At 36.8% G+C, this 16,914-nt stretch overlaps 1 protein-coding gene across 1 annotated transcript in view; it reads left to right on the top strand.

The window, feature by feature from the left end:
• Nucleotides 1-16,914, top strand: part of UNC80 (unc-80 homolog, NALCN channel complex subunit) — a 5,631,640-nt gene that overhangs the window by 3,823,731 nt on the left and 1,790,995 nt on the right. Inside the window, exon 39 of the mRNA XM_044060513.1 lies at nucleotides 13,701-13,787. Within this exon, the coding sequence (XP_043916448.1) occupies nucleotides 13,701-13,787 (87 nt within the window). The remainder of the gene's footprint in view (nucleotides 1-13,700; nucleotides 13,788-16,914) is intronic.

Genomic DNA, 16,914 nt, shown 5'->3' with positions numbered 1-16,914 from the left:
CACAAAACGGCAATGTTGACTCACATAGGTTTGAATGGCTATAATGCGAATGCACGATGCCATTCAAACACATGGACAAATGTCGAAAATGGTTTTCTGACAAACCATTTTCCAAATTTGTACTTGGAAGTGTTCCATAATTCACTCTGTTGAGTCGCGCAAATGCACATTTCCAAAAAATGGAGGTAAACCATGTGTATGTATGTATGTGCATATATATATATATATATATATATATATATATATATATATATATATATATATGTGTGTGTGTGTGTGTGTGTATAGATATATATAGATAAAAAGCTTGAAAAATGGAAAAATGCTCTCTTGGACCAGTCAGACAACATTGAAAGAATGAAAATGTGAACAGTGAACATAGTTTGACTACCCAAATTAAAGCTGCACAAGAAGAACTGAAAAAGAAAATGATGGAATTAGAAGATCAGGAGCCATACAAATAAAAATGCAGACATACCAAATGAAAGAAAGGCTGCTGAATGGACTATGAAGAAAGGAGAAAATATTATAGATTAAAAGGAGAAAAATATATATGTGGATCAAGGTTATTCACTGGGAGCTGGATAAAAGTGAAACAAGCTTCTTCCACTGTTTAAGGAGTGGTCATTACTCTCGTAGTTTACTTTCTGATAGAAACAAAATTATTTTTGGATCCAGAAATATTGCTAGCAAAGATTGAGAAATATAGGCAATATCGCCAGCAAATAGAGCAATTGATATTGGGTAGAGGAGAGGAAGAAGGCAGAAATGGACATCCAGAGAAGAAGAGAGAAAGATGAATGAATAAACCTTTCCTGTTCTTCAGGAGGAAAATGCAAGAAAAACAATAAGAAATGGAATAGAACTCAAAGAAGGAAACAACCTGGAAAATAAACGTTGAGAGGGACTAGACCAGCAACATGAAAGAGTTGCAAAATGAACTTTAGTTAAATTCCTCTGTTGGCTAATCAAAAGAAGTTGGAATTAATGACTAGGTGTGACTTTGTATGGCAAGATGCTATTTTTAGCTTGTAATATGAGGTTAACTAGTTAAGATAAGCCTTCTAATTTGCTTTCTTTTATATAGTAAAGTCTGATAGACCATTGCTGGGGAAACAAGCAACAACAAACACTCTTTGTTGATAGTATTGATTAATGTGAGAATACGGAAAGGCAAGTTGCACATTACTGACTGAGCTAGGGATTTTTTATAAACATATTGTGCATTAAATGTGAATTATTTCTACTGACGTATTACTAAAAAAGCCAAGGGGGCTGCTGAGTTTTTAAATCTAGAAATGAATGACTATTCTAACATTTAATGTAGTGAATGGTTCACTGCCAATGAAAGTAAAGGTAGTGAGAGGGACAAATGAGGCAGTCACCGTTAAGGTTGGTCAGAACTGGATGAATACTTTGTGACAACATCAAGGGAAATAATAGGTAGTTAAAAACTATTCATTAGTAATGGGAGGAAAGCAGAAAATTGTAATAAGTTTTAGAGATAGCAAAGCTATTGAAGAAAATCTAGTAAAGTACTGGGCAGGCATAAAAAACAGGTCTGAAAGAAGGAGGAGATAAAGGGAGAAAGAAAAGCATGTTAGATTACTGATTGGGATTAGGAGGACAGGAAAGGTATGGTTGACATGAAATTAAGGTGCCCACAGAGAATTTATACTGGCTGTTGCTTTAGAAGGAAGAAACATGAAGGAGAAAGGTAAAATGTTATGTATATACTTTATTGTTTATCTATTAGTTAGGTGTTAGTTTTTGTACTGAAGCTGTAAGTGAAACAAGAATTGGAAAAAAGAACTTGGCAGTCAGCAGGGATGGCATGGCTAAATGCTAATAAAAGTAGGACTGTAACTCCAAAAAATGAATCATGAGGAGCAGAGAAAAAAATTATATGACTGGAAGAGATAACATGACTTTAAAGGTTGTAGTGAGGAATGTAAATGGTCTCACCTGAGAGAAATAGAAGAAATGTTTAGAAAGTTCTACAACAGCTGTACAGACAGGATGTAAGGAGATTGGCAGCAGAAAGTAGGGGATTTTCTGGAAGACTTATAATTGCCCTGAGTGGGGGACAGAGAAAGTAGAGAATTAATGCATCCTGTAACATTTCATGAGATTTATTCCAAGCTGAGTCCTTAGGGGAAAACCCCAAGGTGGGATGGGTTCTGAGTAGAAATATTAAGGAAATTTAAGGTGGTTATAGTCCCTTTATTGCCTAACATATTTAGCATGGCTTTGAAGAAGAGTGATAACCAAAATCTTGGAAAAATAATAACAGTAATTCCAAAGGAGAGAAGGGACCCCCTGTAACCCTGGGTCATATAGACTGAATTTAATATTAAATCATGATTATGAAATATTTTTATCTATATTAGCATCTAGATTAGCCAAATTCCTTCCAGGATTAGTTGAAGAGGACCAGTGAGAGTTTGTAAAAATTGTAATTTGATAACATACTGAAGATGTGTATGATCTACAGTGAAGCTGAAAAATAGGGAAAGCAGCTACTGTTATTGGGGTTGGATGCAGAAAAGGTAAACAGCCATCTTCATTGGGCCATTCAGAGGGAAGTAATGTATAGAACTGGTTTCTTAGTGGAATTCATTAGATTATTGCCAAGAATTTTGTAGAGGATCAACATTGTGGTGTCAGCAGAATTTGAAGTAGAGGGAGTATACACTAATGCTGCTTTTGTTTGCTATCTATTTAGAGCCGCTGGAGCAAAAAATTAGGCATTCGAATATAAGGGGTTGGAACTGGCAGGAAATAGAAGAAGAAATACCTCTATTTACTAATGATTTACTCTTCTGTATTACAGGCCCAAATATTTGGTACCTTGAGGGAATTTACAAAAGTGTCAGGATATAAAATAAATGAAGATAAGACAAAAGCTATACTTGCTATGTCCCATAAAGGAATCTAGTATAGCCATTCCCTCAACATTGTGGCTACTGTAGACTAAAGTACCTGGAAATATGGATAGTCAAAAGTACTAAGGTCTCAGTAGAAGAAACATGGAAACAGCTAGTACTGAGTAATAAAAAAATATGGTAAGGAAACAAAATTAATAGGGTGCCTGATATGGATAAAAGTGTACAAGTAGTATAAAATGCCTGTAGTTGCATTAGTACTGTGTCTATACTAGCATTTATTTACAACCCTGGTAAAAGATTATGTGATTGGATTAGAAAGGAGATAATGATGTGTGTGTGGGGAGAGAAAAGACCAAAAGTAAGTTGGCAAGAAATCATTTTACCAGTGGATAAAGAAGGTTTAGCAGTATCACATCTGCCATAGGGCAGCACAGTTAGCTTGTATATTATTTGCAGATCCAGAATACACTTCTTTCTCAGTGCAAGACAATGATGTTGGGACAAAGTGGGTATAGAGTTAGTGGCGAGATTAAACCTTTGGTCACAAGCAATACTGAAAAAGGAGAAAAAGAAACAACTCTGGGAAATTTCTAACAATGTATTGATCTGATGTTGTCCTCTTCGTTCTTCCTCACGAATGGGTGTCGGATCTGACCCCCGGATCCGGCTCGGCCACTTCTTCTAGACTTGAATCTTACTCTCAAGCTTCTCCCTTTACCCATAATAAACTACACCTACCCCAGTATCTCAGATCTTGTTTGCCACGTTTCTTACCCAGATGGAAGAGCCGGTCTCTCCTCCCCAAATTGATATCGTTTTCAAGTTTTCCAAGTCATAGTTTAATAGTGTGCTCCTCTGTTAGTGTTAGTGTGTATAGTTGTTAGTTTGCAAATTTTATAAGTCTTGAAAGTTTGTTGGCTAGAATTTTAGAGCTTTTTCTTGTAGTATGTATTGTAGCGTTTTTTGGTGGTAAGGTAATTTAGGTAGTTTGGGTAGAGTTTTAGGGTTATAGTTGTTAGAGCTATAGTTTTCTATAGTTATAGCTTTTTTCTTAAAGCTAGTTTTAAATAGTGTGTGTGTTTTCTGATAGAAGCAGCTGTGCAGGCAGCTACTGTAGGGTATTTTCCATTTTTTTTTTAGCAGGCTTCATTCAGGGCTGTCTTTTGGCTGTTATGTCGGACAAACTGAATCCAGGCTTTAAACAATGCACTTCTTGTGGGCACAATATTCCTAATCAAGATCCTCACAAGGAGTGCATATGCTGTTTAGGTGCAGACTGTCTCAAGGCAAATTGTAACATTTGTGCATCCTTCAGTCCGCGTGCGCTAGCAGACAGGTGCAGTAAACTTATCTTGAGCAGGTCGCCTTCCTTTTTTGCCATCCAAGGCTCAGACGCCCCTCAAAGGCTTCATCTCCCTCCTCCAAGGAGCCTACAAATAGGTCACTCTCTGCCTCCCTGAGGGGACCCTTTTGAGCCAAAAATTAAGTCGAAGAAAACTTTGGATCCGTGTTCCTCGGATGCGCAGAAGTGTCCTGTCTCACCAGATCTACAGGCTTCCTCAGATCCAGCTGAGGTCATCACCATACCATCTCCTGTCCCTTTGGTTCTCTTAGGGCTCTGGATTTGAGAGTTTAAAGCAGGTCTCCGCATCAGCTAGGACAGCCCCCTTCACCAGCACCTAGGCATTCCAGACCCCCTTTTCAGCTTCCTCTATGACAACCTCCTGTAAGGCAGAGCAAGGAGAGTCCATGAGAGCTTTGGAATTGGTGATATCTTCGGACTGCCTTCTGGTTGAAACTCACATTCTGGGGAAAATCAGCAAACTGGCAGACAGACTCAGCTGATCTGTTCTGATTCCACACAAGTTATCCCTCAATCAATCAATGGAGAATATGGTCTTCAACTGCTGTGGTCAGCCTTGCTGCAACATTTTTGTGTCTCCCCTCAACAACATATGCAACTAGCTTTTCACTCTCATTCCCTCTCCAGCAGATTCCCCAAGGGATGCTCTGGTAAACAATTGGCCCCTGAGCCTCTGTTATGTGTATACCCCCCTCTTCCACTGATCCCGAAATGTCTTCAGAAGGCAAGCAGGTTGAAGATCTCAGTCATTCTCATTGCCCCCTTCTGACGTCAACAAATATAGTTCCCCTTTCTCTTGTCTCATCTAAAATACCCTGCATGGATACTGGAGCCTAGACAGGATCTCCTCTCTCACCCATCAGGATTTCAACATCCCAGTCTTCATGCCCTCAAACTTTCCGCATGGTTTCTCTTCCATCCATAGTAGGACAGTCCAGGCTTGCTTCCCCAGTTTGTAGCATCATCTTAGCTTAACAAAAGGGTTCTACTAAGAAAGTCTACAACAGTAAATGGAAAAGGTTTGTTGTTTGAGCTCCTTATAAAAACATCGATCCTTTCTCTGCACCAATCTCAGCAATTTTGTCTACCATCAAACTCCAGCTAGCGGCAATTTCTAATTTTCACATGGCTAGTCAGTCCCACTCCTTGTCTACCTTTAGATTATGCAAAGCATTTATGAGAGGTGTCTTTTTACTAAGACCCTCCATTAAAGATCCTTCCCTACCTTGGGACCTCACTGTTGTGCTGCAGAGTTTGACTAAAAGACCCTTTGAACCAGCACCCAGTTGTGACTTGATGTTTTTGTCTTGGAAGGCAATCTTTTTAGTAGCCATTACCACAGCGAAAAGGATTTCTGTGCTATAAACATTATCTTCTAAATTTCCTTACGTAATTTTTCATAAAGATAGAGTTTCATTCCTTACCAATCCCCCTTTATGTCTAAAATAGCTACAGAAAGCAACCTTAACCAATCTATTCACCTGCTGGTATTTTTTCCCCCAACTTTTCCAATAAGGGAGAGTACATTTTATATCTCCTTGATGTTCATTTGCAACTACGTTTTTATTTTCATAGAACAAAACAGCACAAGAAGTCAGACAAACTATTCATAGCTTTTCTTCTAACAAATTGGGTCAAGCAGTATCAAAGATCGTACTGGCCAAATGGATTACTGAGTGTATCACCTTCATTTATTCTCAGAGAGGGTTAGAATCACCTCGACCTCCAAGGTTACATTCTACTAGATCTGCACCTTCTGCCTTTCCTTCCAGAACTTCCATTGATGATATTTGTGTGGCATCCACTTAGTCAAAAAATCACATCTTTGTTGCGCATGACAGTTTGTATGTGGTATCTAGAAGCAGGGCTTCCATTGGCTCAACGGTACTCCAACATATCCTTCCATGAGGGCCACCCAGGAACTATGTAGCTGGTGACTCTAACCCATTCGTGAGGAGGAATGAAGAGGACAACATCAGATTAGAAAGTTATGTCTTACCATAACTTGGCATCTATGTTGTCCATCTTCATTCCTCCTCATTTTCCCACCCAACCATTCACCTGACTTCGTTTTTGGAGGATCTAGGGGAGATTGCGGGATACTTGTCTCCCTTGTATGAGCCTCCATTACTTCTTTCTCCTTCTTGTTTCTCTGTCCTGTCCTTTATGTCTGTGGAGGGCAATCCAGCAAACTCGATCTGAGGTACTGGGGTGGGTGTAGTGTGTTATGGGTAAAGGGATGAGCTTGAGAGTCAGATCCAAGCCTGGAAGAAGTGGCCGAGCCGGATCCGAGGGTCGGATCCAAGACCCATTCGTGAGGAGGAATAAGACATAACTTTATAATAATTTTTAAAAACTCTGTTTACCAGGCATGGAAGTTTGAGGTCTGGCCTATTGGAGTAGGTAAGTGGCAAGAGGCTGTACATTTTCAGATATTAGAAGGTTGGTGGTGCAAACAGTGAAAATATTATTATTGGGAGCAGGTGTAAAAAGAACATGAGAAGATAGACTGGTGGCAAGTCTGTGACAAAAATCAGATGCAGTACAGTGAGTTAATGGAATACAGAGGACTATTCGACATGTTAGAAAGGTATGATAGGGAGATTAAAAAATAATTTAGAGAAACCAAAATTGGTAAAGATAAACAACAGAAGTAAGAACAAAGAAGGCAAATAACAAAAGAATGGCAAGTAGATTATGTAGGACAGTAATATAGGTTATATGGAAAGGAAGACCTAAACAACTGCATGACTAGTGGGGGAAAGGGAGTAGGAAAATTAATAATCAGAATTGGGAGGACACTTGTATAGCCTTCAGAAGAACAGCTAAATCCTGGACGTTCAGAATATTTGCTTTGAAATGTTTGCATGAATACTTTTGTACTCTGATCAGATTACATTAGATGTTTCCACACGTAAGTGAGAGGTATTAGAGATCTGAAAGGAAAATGAAAGGATATTGGAGAAAAATCTTTTGGACATTTAAAAAACTAGGAAATATAAAGAGGTCTTAAACTTAGGTGACTGTTAAGAACAGACCCATCTGTGGAAGAGTTACATTTCTACTATAGTTAGGTAGATTTAGTACAGACTAAAGGACATTTAAAAGCATTAATAACAGTAGTACTGTTAATGATTAAGAAGGTTATAAAATAAAAATGGAGGACCATTCAAAAACCAAATATTGGAGAAGTTAAGTAACTAATGGAGAAATTGAAGGGCAGTGAATGGAAATGCCGGAAGTATAACCCTTGTGCATTTCATAAGAAAAAATGGAACTTTTGGGACAAAAAAGGTCTAGGATTACAACAATCAAGTAGAAAATGGAAAGTATAAGTGAGAAGGAGAAAAGGTATAACACTGTTGGAGTAACAGGCTACATGGTTGTAGAGACATAAGACAGTAATCGTACAAAGATGAAACGGATAGTCCTACTTATATTGTGGGGCAATGGCAATAAATACAGTGAAGCAGTTAAGATTTAACTGGTCAGTTGCCAGAAGATAGTTGCGGACCATGCATGCCAACTGCACAGTATGTGATTTATGTATTGTCAGTAAAGCAGCTGAATTAAAAAAAATGCTCACTATATTTTCAGAGAGTGTTATGATATTGGGCAGTGCATGTCACCTAATCAGTACCTCAGTCTTCTTGTCACTGCAAGTAAAGACGTTGAGCAGTGAAGAGCAGCCATGCCTTAATCTTTTTACTTAGCAATTTGGCAGTTTACAAATGAGTATTACAGAAATAGTCCCGAATGGTAGAAAACGTCTTGATAAATGTTATAGATGTGTATATATTCCATAAATTGATAAACTACAGTGTCTAAAAAATGGAGATATAAGCTGTATGTTTATCTTTTAAGAGATTTGACACCTTTAGCCTCTATGCAAGTATACAAATGTACTGCATGTGGTCTGGTATCCCATATGTATTGTGCATCCTGAAAACAAGTACTCTTAAGGGCGGTCACATGCAATGGGTATTTGTCTCATTATTTTGAGCATCCTTAATGCCACACGTTGCACAGTTCATCTGTATGCAAATTAAATAAAGTAAATTGAAAAATAAGTCCAAAAACGATAGCCAGCGAGAGACAACCAGTTAGCTCGTAAAAGTAATCCAATCTTGATTGTAAAAAATAAAATAATTCTTTTATTATGTGCACAGGTTAGCGCTTTCACCAAGAGCACCTATCATCACATAGGCTCCCCAAAGAATGCAAGGTTTATCAAGGTTATGATACCCCATCTTATGTACCTATGGAACTCACTGATTTTGTTGTTACAAGCCATGATTAATATACACTAACTTTGTGCACTCTTACATAAATTTAAAATTAATGCATCTATTCTGTGTGCTTTTAATATTGACGTCTTATAAATAAGTTCTATCATATGTATGTTCTATGTATTATAAGACAAAAGCTTATACATAGAAAGCCTATAAATGCCTATAAAATGCTTTTTAAAAATAAATTTAACCATAAGAACATTACATGTGCTATAAGCTACAACAGGTGATGCTGCACCAATCTGATTTAAATGAAAGCCATTCATATATAAAAGATGCATATGTATATAAATAAACCATGTGCATTGCGTAGCCCCATGAATTTTTGGGGAGCCGATGTGATGATAGGTGTTTAGGATGAATGATAAGAGCTCCAGGCTATGTCCATCAAATACGGAGCATCTTATATTCATCAGCGTATAAATGATACATTGATAGCAATGTTATAATATGCAGTTTACTTTTTAAAGGATATAGGAATTTATAGCTGTGAATATATTCAAATATTTAAACATTTTATACTTTGAAATTTTATGAATGAGGCATATATTGTTAGCAGTGCTCTATATTTAATAGAGCGTTTAATTTTTTCTTAATTGTTTTAAAATGCTTAGGATGCTTAAAAACATATCAATACTGTTATATATATGCTAATGCGACTTTAAACTTATGGAAAGGTTGGTCTGCTGAGCAAGTTAATTGATTAATTGAAGTAATATCACATGATGAGTATATAACCCAATGTTTGTTTGGAGAGAAGATTTTAAGGTCTGAAGAAGCTCTTGGTGAAAGTGCTAACCTGTGCACATAATAAAAGAATTATTTTATTTTTTACGATCAAGACTGGATTACTTTTACGAGCTAACTGGTTGTCTCTCGCTGGCTATCATTTTTGGACTTATTTGGACTTATTTTCCAGACAGCGGAGAGGCATTTACTCCTGTGGGTGTGTTAGTATTAACTGTTACGTGTAAATTGAAAAATAGTCACGCTTCTGTTCTTCCATGCAGAAAACTTTTGGGGTCAGATACAGGATTCTCAAAAACTTAGTGGAAACACTCATAAAAATACAGTTTTCTGAAAGTACTGTTTTCTCAACAGGAAAGAATACTGTAGAACAAAAATGCAAAAATCTTCATTTCATTGGGTTGTACCTTTCGTACCCCCTGCAACCTAATATATAAACAACTTAGAGGTGACCACAACATGGAGAAGGAAACATTTCGCCTGAGCTGCAGCCTCACTCTGTTACTCTGTGTTTCAAAGAGCTTCCATTCCTGACAGTTTACAGTGCAGTGTGATAGAGATTTCTGCTTTGGCAGAACTGCATTTGATGAACTCACCAGCAACACATTTGAAATGTTAAAACAGATTTAAAGTGTAATAGTTTGTTTCTTAGTTGTGGAATGCCATCTTGGCACCTGACAGTGTTCATAAGGGAAGCCTCATCTGCTTGTACAAAGCAGTATCAATACATAATCCATTAGTCTTTGCATTTTTTTGCTTTTATATGTATCGGAGCATTTCTTGTAATATGAATGGAGGTCTTTTTACTTTAAGCATTTACTCAAAGGACAGACTTCACAAGTAGAGTAACCACAATAACTGTCTTTGAATTTGCACCACTTCAGTCTCCATTGGTATATTTCAGTCTTCCTGATTGTTTTATGTTTTGCCCAGTAAGTCAGTGTTTCTGTAGGTGCACAATTTAATCTTCATCACATGTGTAGGAAGTCAGGGATACCTACTACCAGAATTAGTTGAACAGTTTCAGTTTTAGCTTGAATAATCCCTATGATATACATGCTGTCCAGATAAAATTTGAACCAAACAGGTTACTATATCTTTGAGTTGTTGGGTTTTATATTATACAGTGGCTTATTCTAAGCTTCTGACTGACTAAAATCAATTCCTGCTGGTAATAAAACTTCTTAATCACTTACTCTTAGAAGAGCAGCAACTGTATTAAAAAATAATCAATACCCCCTGAAAAGAAATATAAGCTGTTTTGTGTTTTTTTGCTACGCTTCAGTTTTGAAAAGTTTTTACAGTGAAAGTTATCACTTCTGATCATTTCCTCCCTTTTGACTGCTTGTAACACAGTAAACATACTTACTGCAGTCAAGGCCTGTTACTCAGATTTTTAGTTAAATCGAAGGGACCCTTTGAGTAGCACTATGTATTGTGCTGCTATAAATTCTAACAGCCGGACATCCTGCTGCATCATCTTCCTTACACAGAAAACAACATTATTAATTCCATTGCCTTCTATATTGTGACAGTGTATGCCTGTAGACCTAAAAATCTGAAAAAACAACTTTATGGAAATGAAATGACAGACAATATTGAGATATTCTTTTGTGGCAGTAGAATATGATTATCTCTAAGCCATGTTTCTTGAAAGATAGATGAACAAGATTTTTAGAAAAAGGGTAGTGTAACGTCTGAGTATTTGCTGACTGCTTCACTTTGAACAAATTACTTAATCGTACATTGCTGCAGGGCCGCTCCTGCAAAGGGATTGTGTGTCCAGTGGGACTACTAGGCTAACAAATGGGTAGTATTATTATTATTAACCTTCAAATACATTATCTGTTTTTTCTTGACTTAGTTATTTTTAATAGCTTAAATGTTTAGAAACAATATTCAAGGTAAGCATTTTATTAAAAAGGCATACAGTAAAAATAAAATAATATCAATAAATCAAACAAAAATATAAAAGCAAGTAAACCAGCAAAACAGTCACTTGAGATTCATCCCTTTGACCATACCATGATGCAGTTCATTTCCAGTGTACAACATTCATGTCAATAAATGGACATGCAGATTTTTCTGCAGTCTTTATGTGTTAACAAGTTCAAATTAATGTGCACATTAGAACAAAGGAAAAGTATGAGAATAGTGGGACAGGGAAATGCAAAAGCAAACTAGGATGGTCCGCTATGGTCCTGAAATTTAGAAAACATATTAGCTTTAGTTTTTCATGGGTGTTTTATAAGATGACTGTCAGTTTCTACCATGAAAAATGCAAGTAGGCACAGTGTGAGTTGCCTATATATTTCCATTTTAAAGCTCTAATTGTACCAATGTGATACAATAAGTATGCACCACAGACACCTGCATTGGATAGAGTGGTTTTAAGTAACTGTCATTTTATCAGAATGTGTTACTTTTTTTTATTTTAGTGTGCAGTGGAAGAAGAGTTTAGATAAAGATCTTTTGTCTCTCTTAAACTGTACTACCATTTGAATGTAAATTAGTTGGATGAAGACAGTCATATCAAAAACAAAGAAATTGACTCCACACATTAAAAAATCAATGCAATCAAAAAAATATTTTACTGAAACTCAAACGCATGATGGTTCACACTACATCTTTCTACTTCTCCTTACACATGGCATAGTACCCTACACAACCCTAACTCTAACCTGAAAACTTACTGTGAACAGAATAAAACCCTATATCACATTTTAATCTTAGCCCCCAACTCAAACCTTAATCCTAAAACAGCTAGAACCCCAAGTCTAACCATAAGGGTGTTGACATATGTAAGTACTATAATAATAATCACACATGATTATCCAGTGCTTGGTTTATTGTTACATTTTTTTAAACCAGACAGGACCAAAAACACGCAGCCAAAGTGCTTTCAGTCAAATTGTCATCAACTAAGCAACTTACTGCCCTACTGTCTTATTTTCAGTATTCTGTTTACATGTTTATTCAACATTCCAGTGTTTTGTATTATACTAAAAAAAATGAATGATCTTGTTGAGTATAATGGTGCTTAGCTGTAGATCTGATGTTTTTTCATCCGTTCCTCAATTTATGGGTCTCTGATCCGAGCAGAGAAAATAAATATAACCTTTTTTTATTGTGTAAGAATATATAGAAAGAAAACAGGGAAGGTAAGAACAGATAGAATAGGTTAAGAAGCTATTAAATACCACAAAATAGCACATCTAAAACAGCTAACAGTTGAGCTAAGGTAGATCACATACATACACTTGAAGTAGCAAATGAGATCTGATATAATTCAAGCTAAAGGGGAGGATTGTGGGTAAGGGGAGGAGCTCAAGCTATGGAGCCAAAGTCTGTAGAAGAGGCCAACATCCAATCTGAGACCCATCAGCTGAAGAAGGACTAAAACAGACAACACAGATGCATCATTATAGTGAGTACATAACTTGTTATTTACAGACAGATAATTTCATCTATTTTTGTTTACATAAATATGCGTCCGTGGTGGTGCAGCGGTTAGCGTTGCTGCCTCACAGCAAGAGGTTCTCCGGTTTGATCCTCGGCTAGGGTTCCTTCTGTGCGGAGTCTCCATGTCCTTCCTGTGGTCGCATGGGTTTCCTCCGGGTGCTCCAGTTTCCTCCCACATCCCAAAGACATGCTGTAGGTGGATTGGACACTCTAAATTGGCCCTAGGTGTGAGTGTGTGTTTGTGTGTGTGTGTGTGTGTGTGTGTGTGTGTGTGTGTGTGTGTGTGTGTGTGTGTGTGTGTGTGTGCCTTCTGTGGAAGGTTGGGTGCTGGGCTGGCAACTCGACACTGTAAAACTCCACTGCCAATCATGAGCGGACAGGTGATCCGCTGTGGCGACCCCTAACCGGGAAAAGCCGAAAGAAGAAGAAGAAGTTTCTGATAACTTTACCGTCAAGTTATATTGCATAGACTAAGGCGCAGTCAGACGTTTTTATTTATTTTTTTAAAGAAAGTGTTTTATTGTTTTGAAATTCATACTTTAGTACTCAAGAGCAATTTGTGCATTTGTTCCTGTCTTAATATGGTATACCAGTAGTTATTCTGAAGTCTGGTTTCATACAGTGTTTTGGAATGTGCCAGTGAAGTATGAAGTTCAGTGTTTTTTACATAAAGAGACCGTTAACATGTTAACTGTACCTTGTACCTTTTGGAACCTGGGCTGCAAATTATATGCCCAGTTTATTCAGTATTTCCCTGTGATGGATAGCTTGTCATAAGCACTTATTCACCCATTATGAGCTGATGTTAATCATGTATTATAACAAGGCCATTAAGTCTCAAATTATATATCCTGCTGACAGATGTGGTAAAGGATGACACTGTTTTTTTTTTGTTAAATGTATCATTCAGTAAGAAAAAGCTAACTGATTTAAATTTTTAATTCACAGGATGAACTAATGTACATGCTGAGAAAGCTGCTTTTAAACATCGGAGACTTGCCTGCTCAGACATCCCATATTCTATTTAACTACTTGGTGAGTTTTGTGTTTTATAATACTGCTCTCCAACAATGATCTCATACTGAATGTTGACCCTAAAAAATTACTTATAATCCAGTATGTTTTAGGCTGATATATTGCGAGATGGTACTGTTGGCTTCTTGATTTGTAAATGCAATGTTTGCTAAAAAAGGAGCAAAGATGTTGCAGAACATGATCTTCTGCCACTTTAACACTATTCTTTCCAGAGTACTAATGAACAGTTCATGCTACAGAACAATGTAAAAGATGAAAAAGGAAAGGAAAGAAACAGTGGTGCAGCGGTAGCATTGTCACCTCACAGCAAGACATTCTCCAGTTCGATTCTTGGCTGGGTGCCTTCTGTGTGGAGTCTGTATGTCCTCCCTGTATTCGTGTGTGTTTCCTCCGGGTGTTCCAGTTTCCTCCCACGTTACAAAGACATGCATGTGGAGTGTTTCTCCCTGGACCTCTGCTGAAAATTGGCTTTGTTCAAAGTTGGACTTTCCCGGTTAACAAATGCCTGTGTTACTTTGTAGAGATTGGTTGTTACTTGACTTTTATATGTGTTGTTTTTATTCATTGATTTTTAAGTTCTGATGAAGTGGTCTGTCTTAACAGTGAAAGAGCTTACCATTTTTCATTTTGCTTTTTATTAAATTATTGCTTTTTATTGTTTTTAAGGGAGTTCTCTGTTTTATTGTGTTTGTCTACACACCTTTCTGCTGTGGTGGATCGAGCAGTTTTCCTTTTAAATCCAAATATCTTCTTTGCTTCTTCCTGTTCTATAACCTTTCCTTCTCTAATTATTTGTTCCCAATGCCTTGGTTACTTTGCCAACTTCCTCCAGTAAATTCCAGCCCCCCTCCTTTCTTTTCTCAGTATGTCTAATTGCAGTCATCCCTATTGGCAGAATCTCCTTTCTTCATTCCCATGATGGCTTAGTTCTTAGTATACTTTCTGCTACTTTATGAATATAATAATCTGTATGACTGTTTTTCCTCTTAAGGATCTGCATCCAAAAGTCCATTCTTTCCTTATTTCTTGAATTACCCCCACTCTTTTATCATCATCATCCTTTTCCACTTTGAAATATAGCTTTCTGCTTGTGTTATGTTAAACTGTGTAGCTGTGAAATATCCCTTAAAATCAGGTAGTCCTAAATATCCTTGTTCTGTAGGGAGGATCATATTATCTCAGTTGACTTTTGCCCTCTACCCCTCTCAGATGAAATCCTTCAGCTCTTTATTAATTGCTGACCATGACTTTTCCAATAGTTGATAAAAATATGTCTGATCTGTACATAAAACTAAAAGGACTAAAGCATTTTTACTGCTTGTATCTTGCTATCTATATTCATAGGCAAGAGCTTATTGTTTCTCAGTTTTTGTGTTATCTTTTTAGTCTCTTCCCACGTATCCTTAGCTGCCATAAATGATTTTTTAATCCATACTCCTAAAACCTTCATTTTATCATGTGCCCATAAATATGGGTATTGCTGGACCAATTCATGTGTGGGTACAGAGTTTATAGTGTAGTCTTTTTTTATCTACATTAATTTTATATCCACAAAAAACCCAGAACTGAATATTGTACAACAATGTGATGTCCTTTTCTCATTTGGTCAGGTACAAAATAATATCATCAGCAAATAAAGCCAACTTTTCTTGAATGCCATGCTATTTATATCCTTGAATTTTTAAGTCTCTTATTTTCTTTGCCAGTGGTTCTAAATACAATACAAATAACAAAGAGGAAAGAAGACACCCCTGCCTGGTTCCTCTATTCATACACAACTTATCAGAGGAACCCTCCCACTTTGATTTTACTTCCAATCCCTGATATATCCTTCTAATGAACATTATTATTGTATTTGTTGCCCTTTTAATGTTGTCAAATGTTTGTCTTCCTTCAACAAAACAACATCGGTCCATATCTTATCAATTTTGGCAACACCTCTGCCATTATTTTAGGCATTATAGAAGTAAAAACTTTATAATCATGGTTTATACTTGAAAATGGACCTGTATGAAGCTGGATCAGATGGAGCTTTACCGTCTTTAGGTATTGGCAGCCACCACAGCTTTTTTTCAGGATGTTGGTGCTTCTCATCTTTTTGAAGTACTGTTAAACAAAACCTTTCAGATCTTTATCGCTTTCTTCTCTCCTAACTTCCAGACTTTCATTGGAATGCCACCTATTCCTGGAGACTTTCCTGTACATTGCTCATTGTGATGATAGGAGGTATTACCAGCCATGCCAAGAGAAGTAGGGTAGTGGATGTATAACATATGCCAGTACAGCTAGCTGGAATTTTGTAAAGAATTGTATTTCATTTGTATATCAAACTTATTTGTACATGTGCTTGTGTTGAAAAATGTATTTGTAAAGTTGTTTGTGTTAAAATGTATCGACAGCATGCCCTGCTGGAAAGAAAAGAAATGTACATGGATTATTGTAACTGAATTAAATGTGTATGTATCAACAGGGGATACTGGAGAAGCAGAGGTTAATCACAATTTAGCTGCAGCAAACTTTGAAAAATATCTAAAATTAAGTTACTTTATGAGTTAAGCCATAAATATCTTATTCCACGGTTTTGAATGCAGACAGAGACCAATGTCTGTGCAGACAGTAGTTTGTAGCTCATGTAGGAAGAGTGGAATGGTTTATCGTTTTATGGCTTCCAGCTGCTTTAATAAAACATAGGTAAAGGTCTAGTGTATATTGTAGCACATAGGTGCTAAACCCTGGCAGCTTCTAGTGATGGGGGATAGTGTGGCAGAGTCAGATGACCAGATGTGTGTGATGTCATTTTGTAACCCAGAAATAATGTTTAGATTTTAGTAGGAGATTGCTCTCAGTATTCTGTATCCTGGCTTGGATCTGACAACAAGGACCACTCACCCACTTCATCTTGCCTTGAGCTAGTAAGTGACCAGGGACTGGTACTCTTTAGATTAGTCAAGGAAATATAGTGAGAGTAGTTAAGTATTGTTTTTCTGTAACTGTGTGAATCTTTCCCAGCTATGTTATTTTTAATATTTCCTGTGATTGAAAATCTGATGTTCACTGTAAATACATATTTAGTATTTTCATGTTCTTTTATTATTTATTATTAAATATATTTAAACTTCTCATTCTG

Source organism: Protopterus annectens, chromosome 2.part0 (assembly GCF_019279795.1).
Source record: "Protopterus annectens isolate FY-2018-M chromosome 2.part0, PAN1.0, whole genome shotgun sequence".
Classification (NCBI taxonomy): Eukaryota; Metazoa; Chordata; order Ceratodontiformes; family Protopteridae; genus Protopterus; species Protopterus annectens.
The sequence above is the reverse complement of the archived record's forward strand: the minus strand, read 5'-3'. Positions and strand labels throughout refer to the sequence as shown.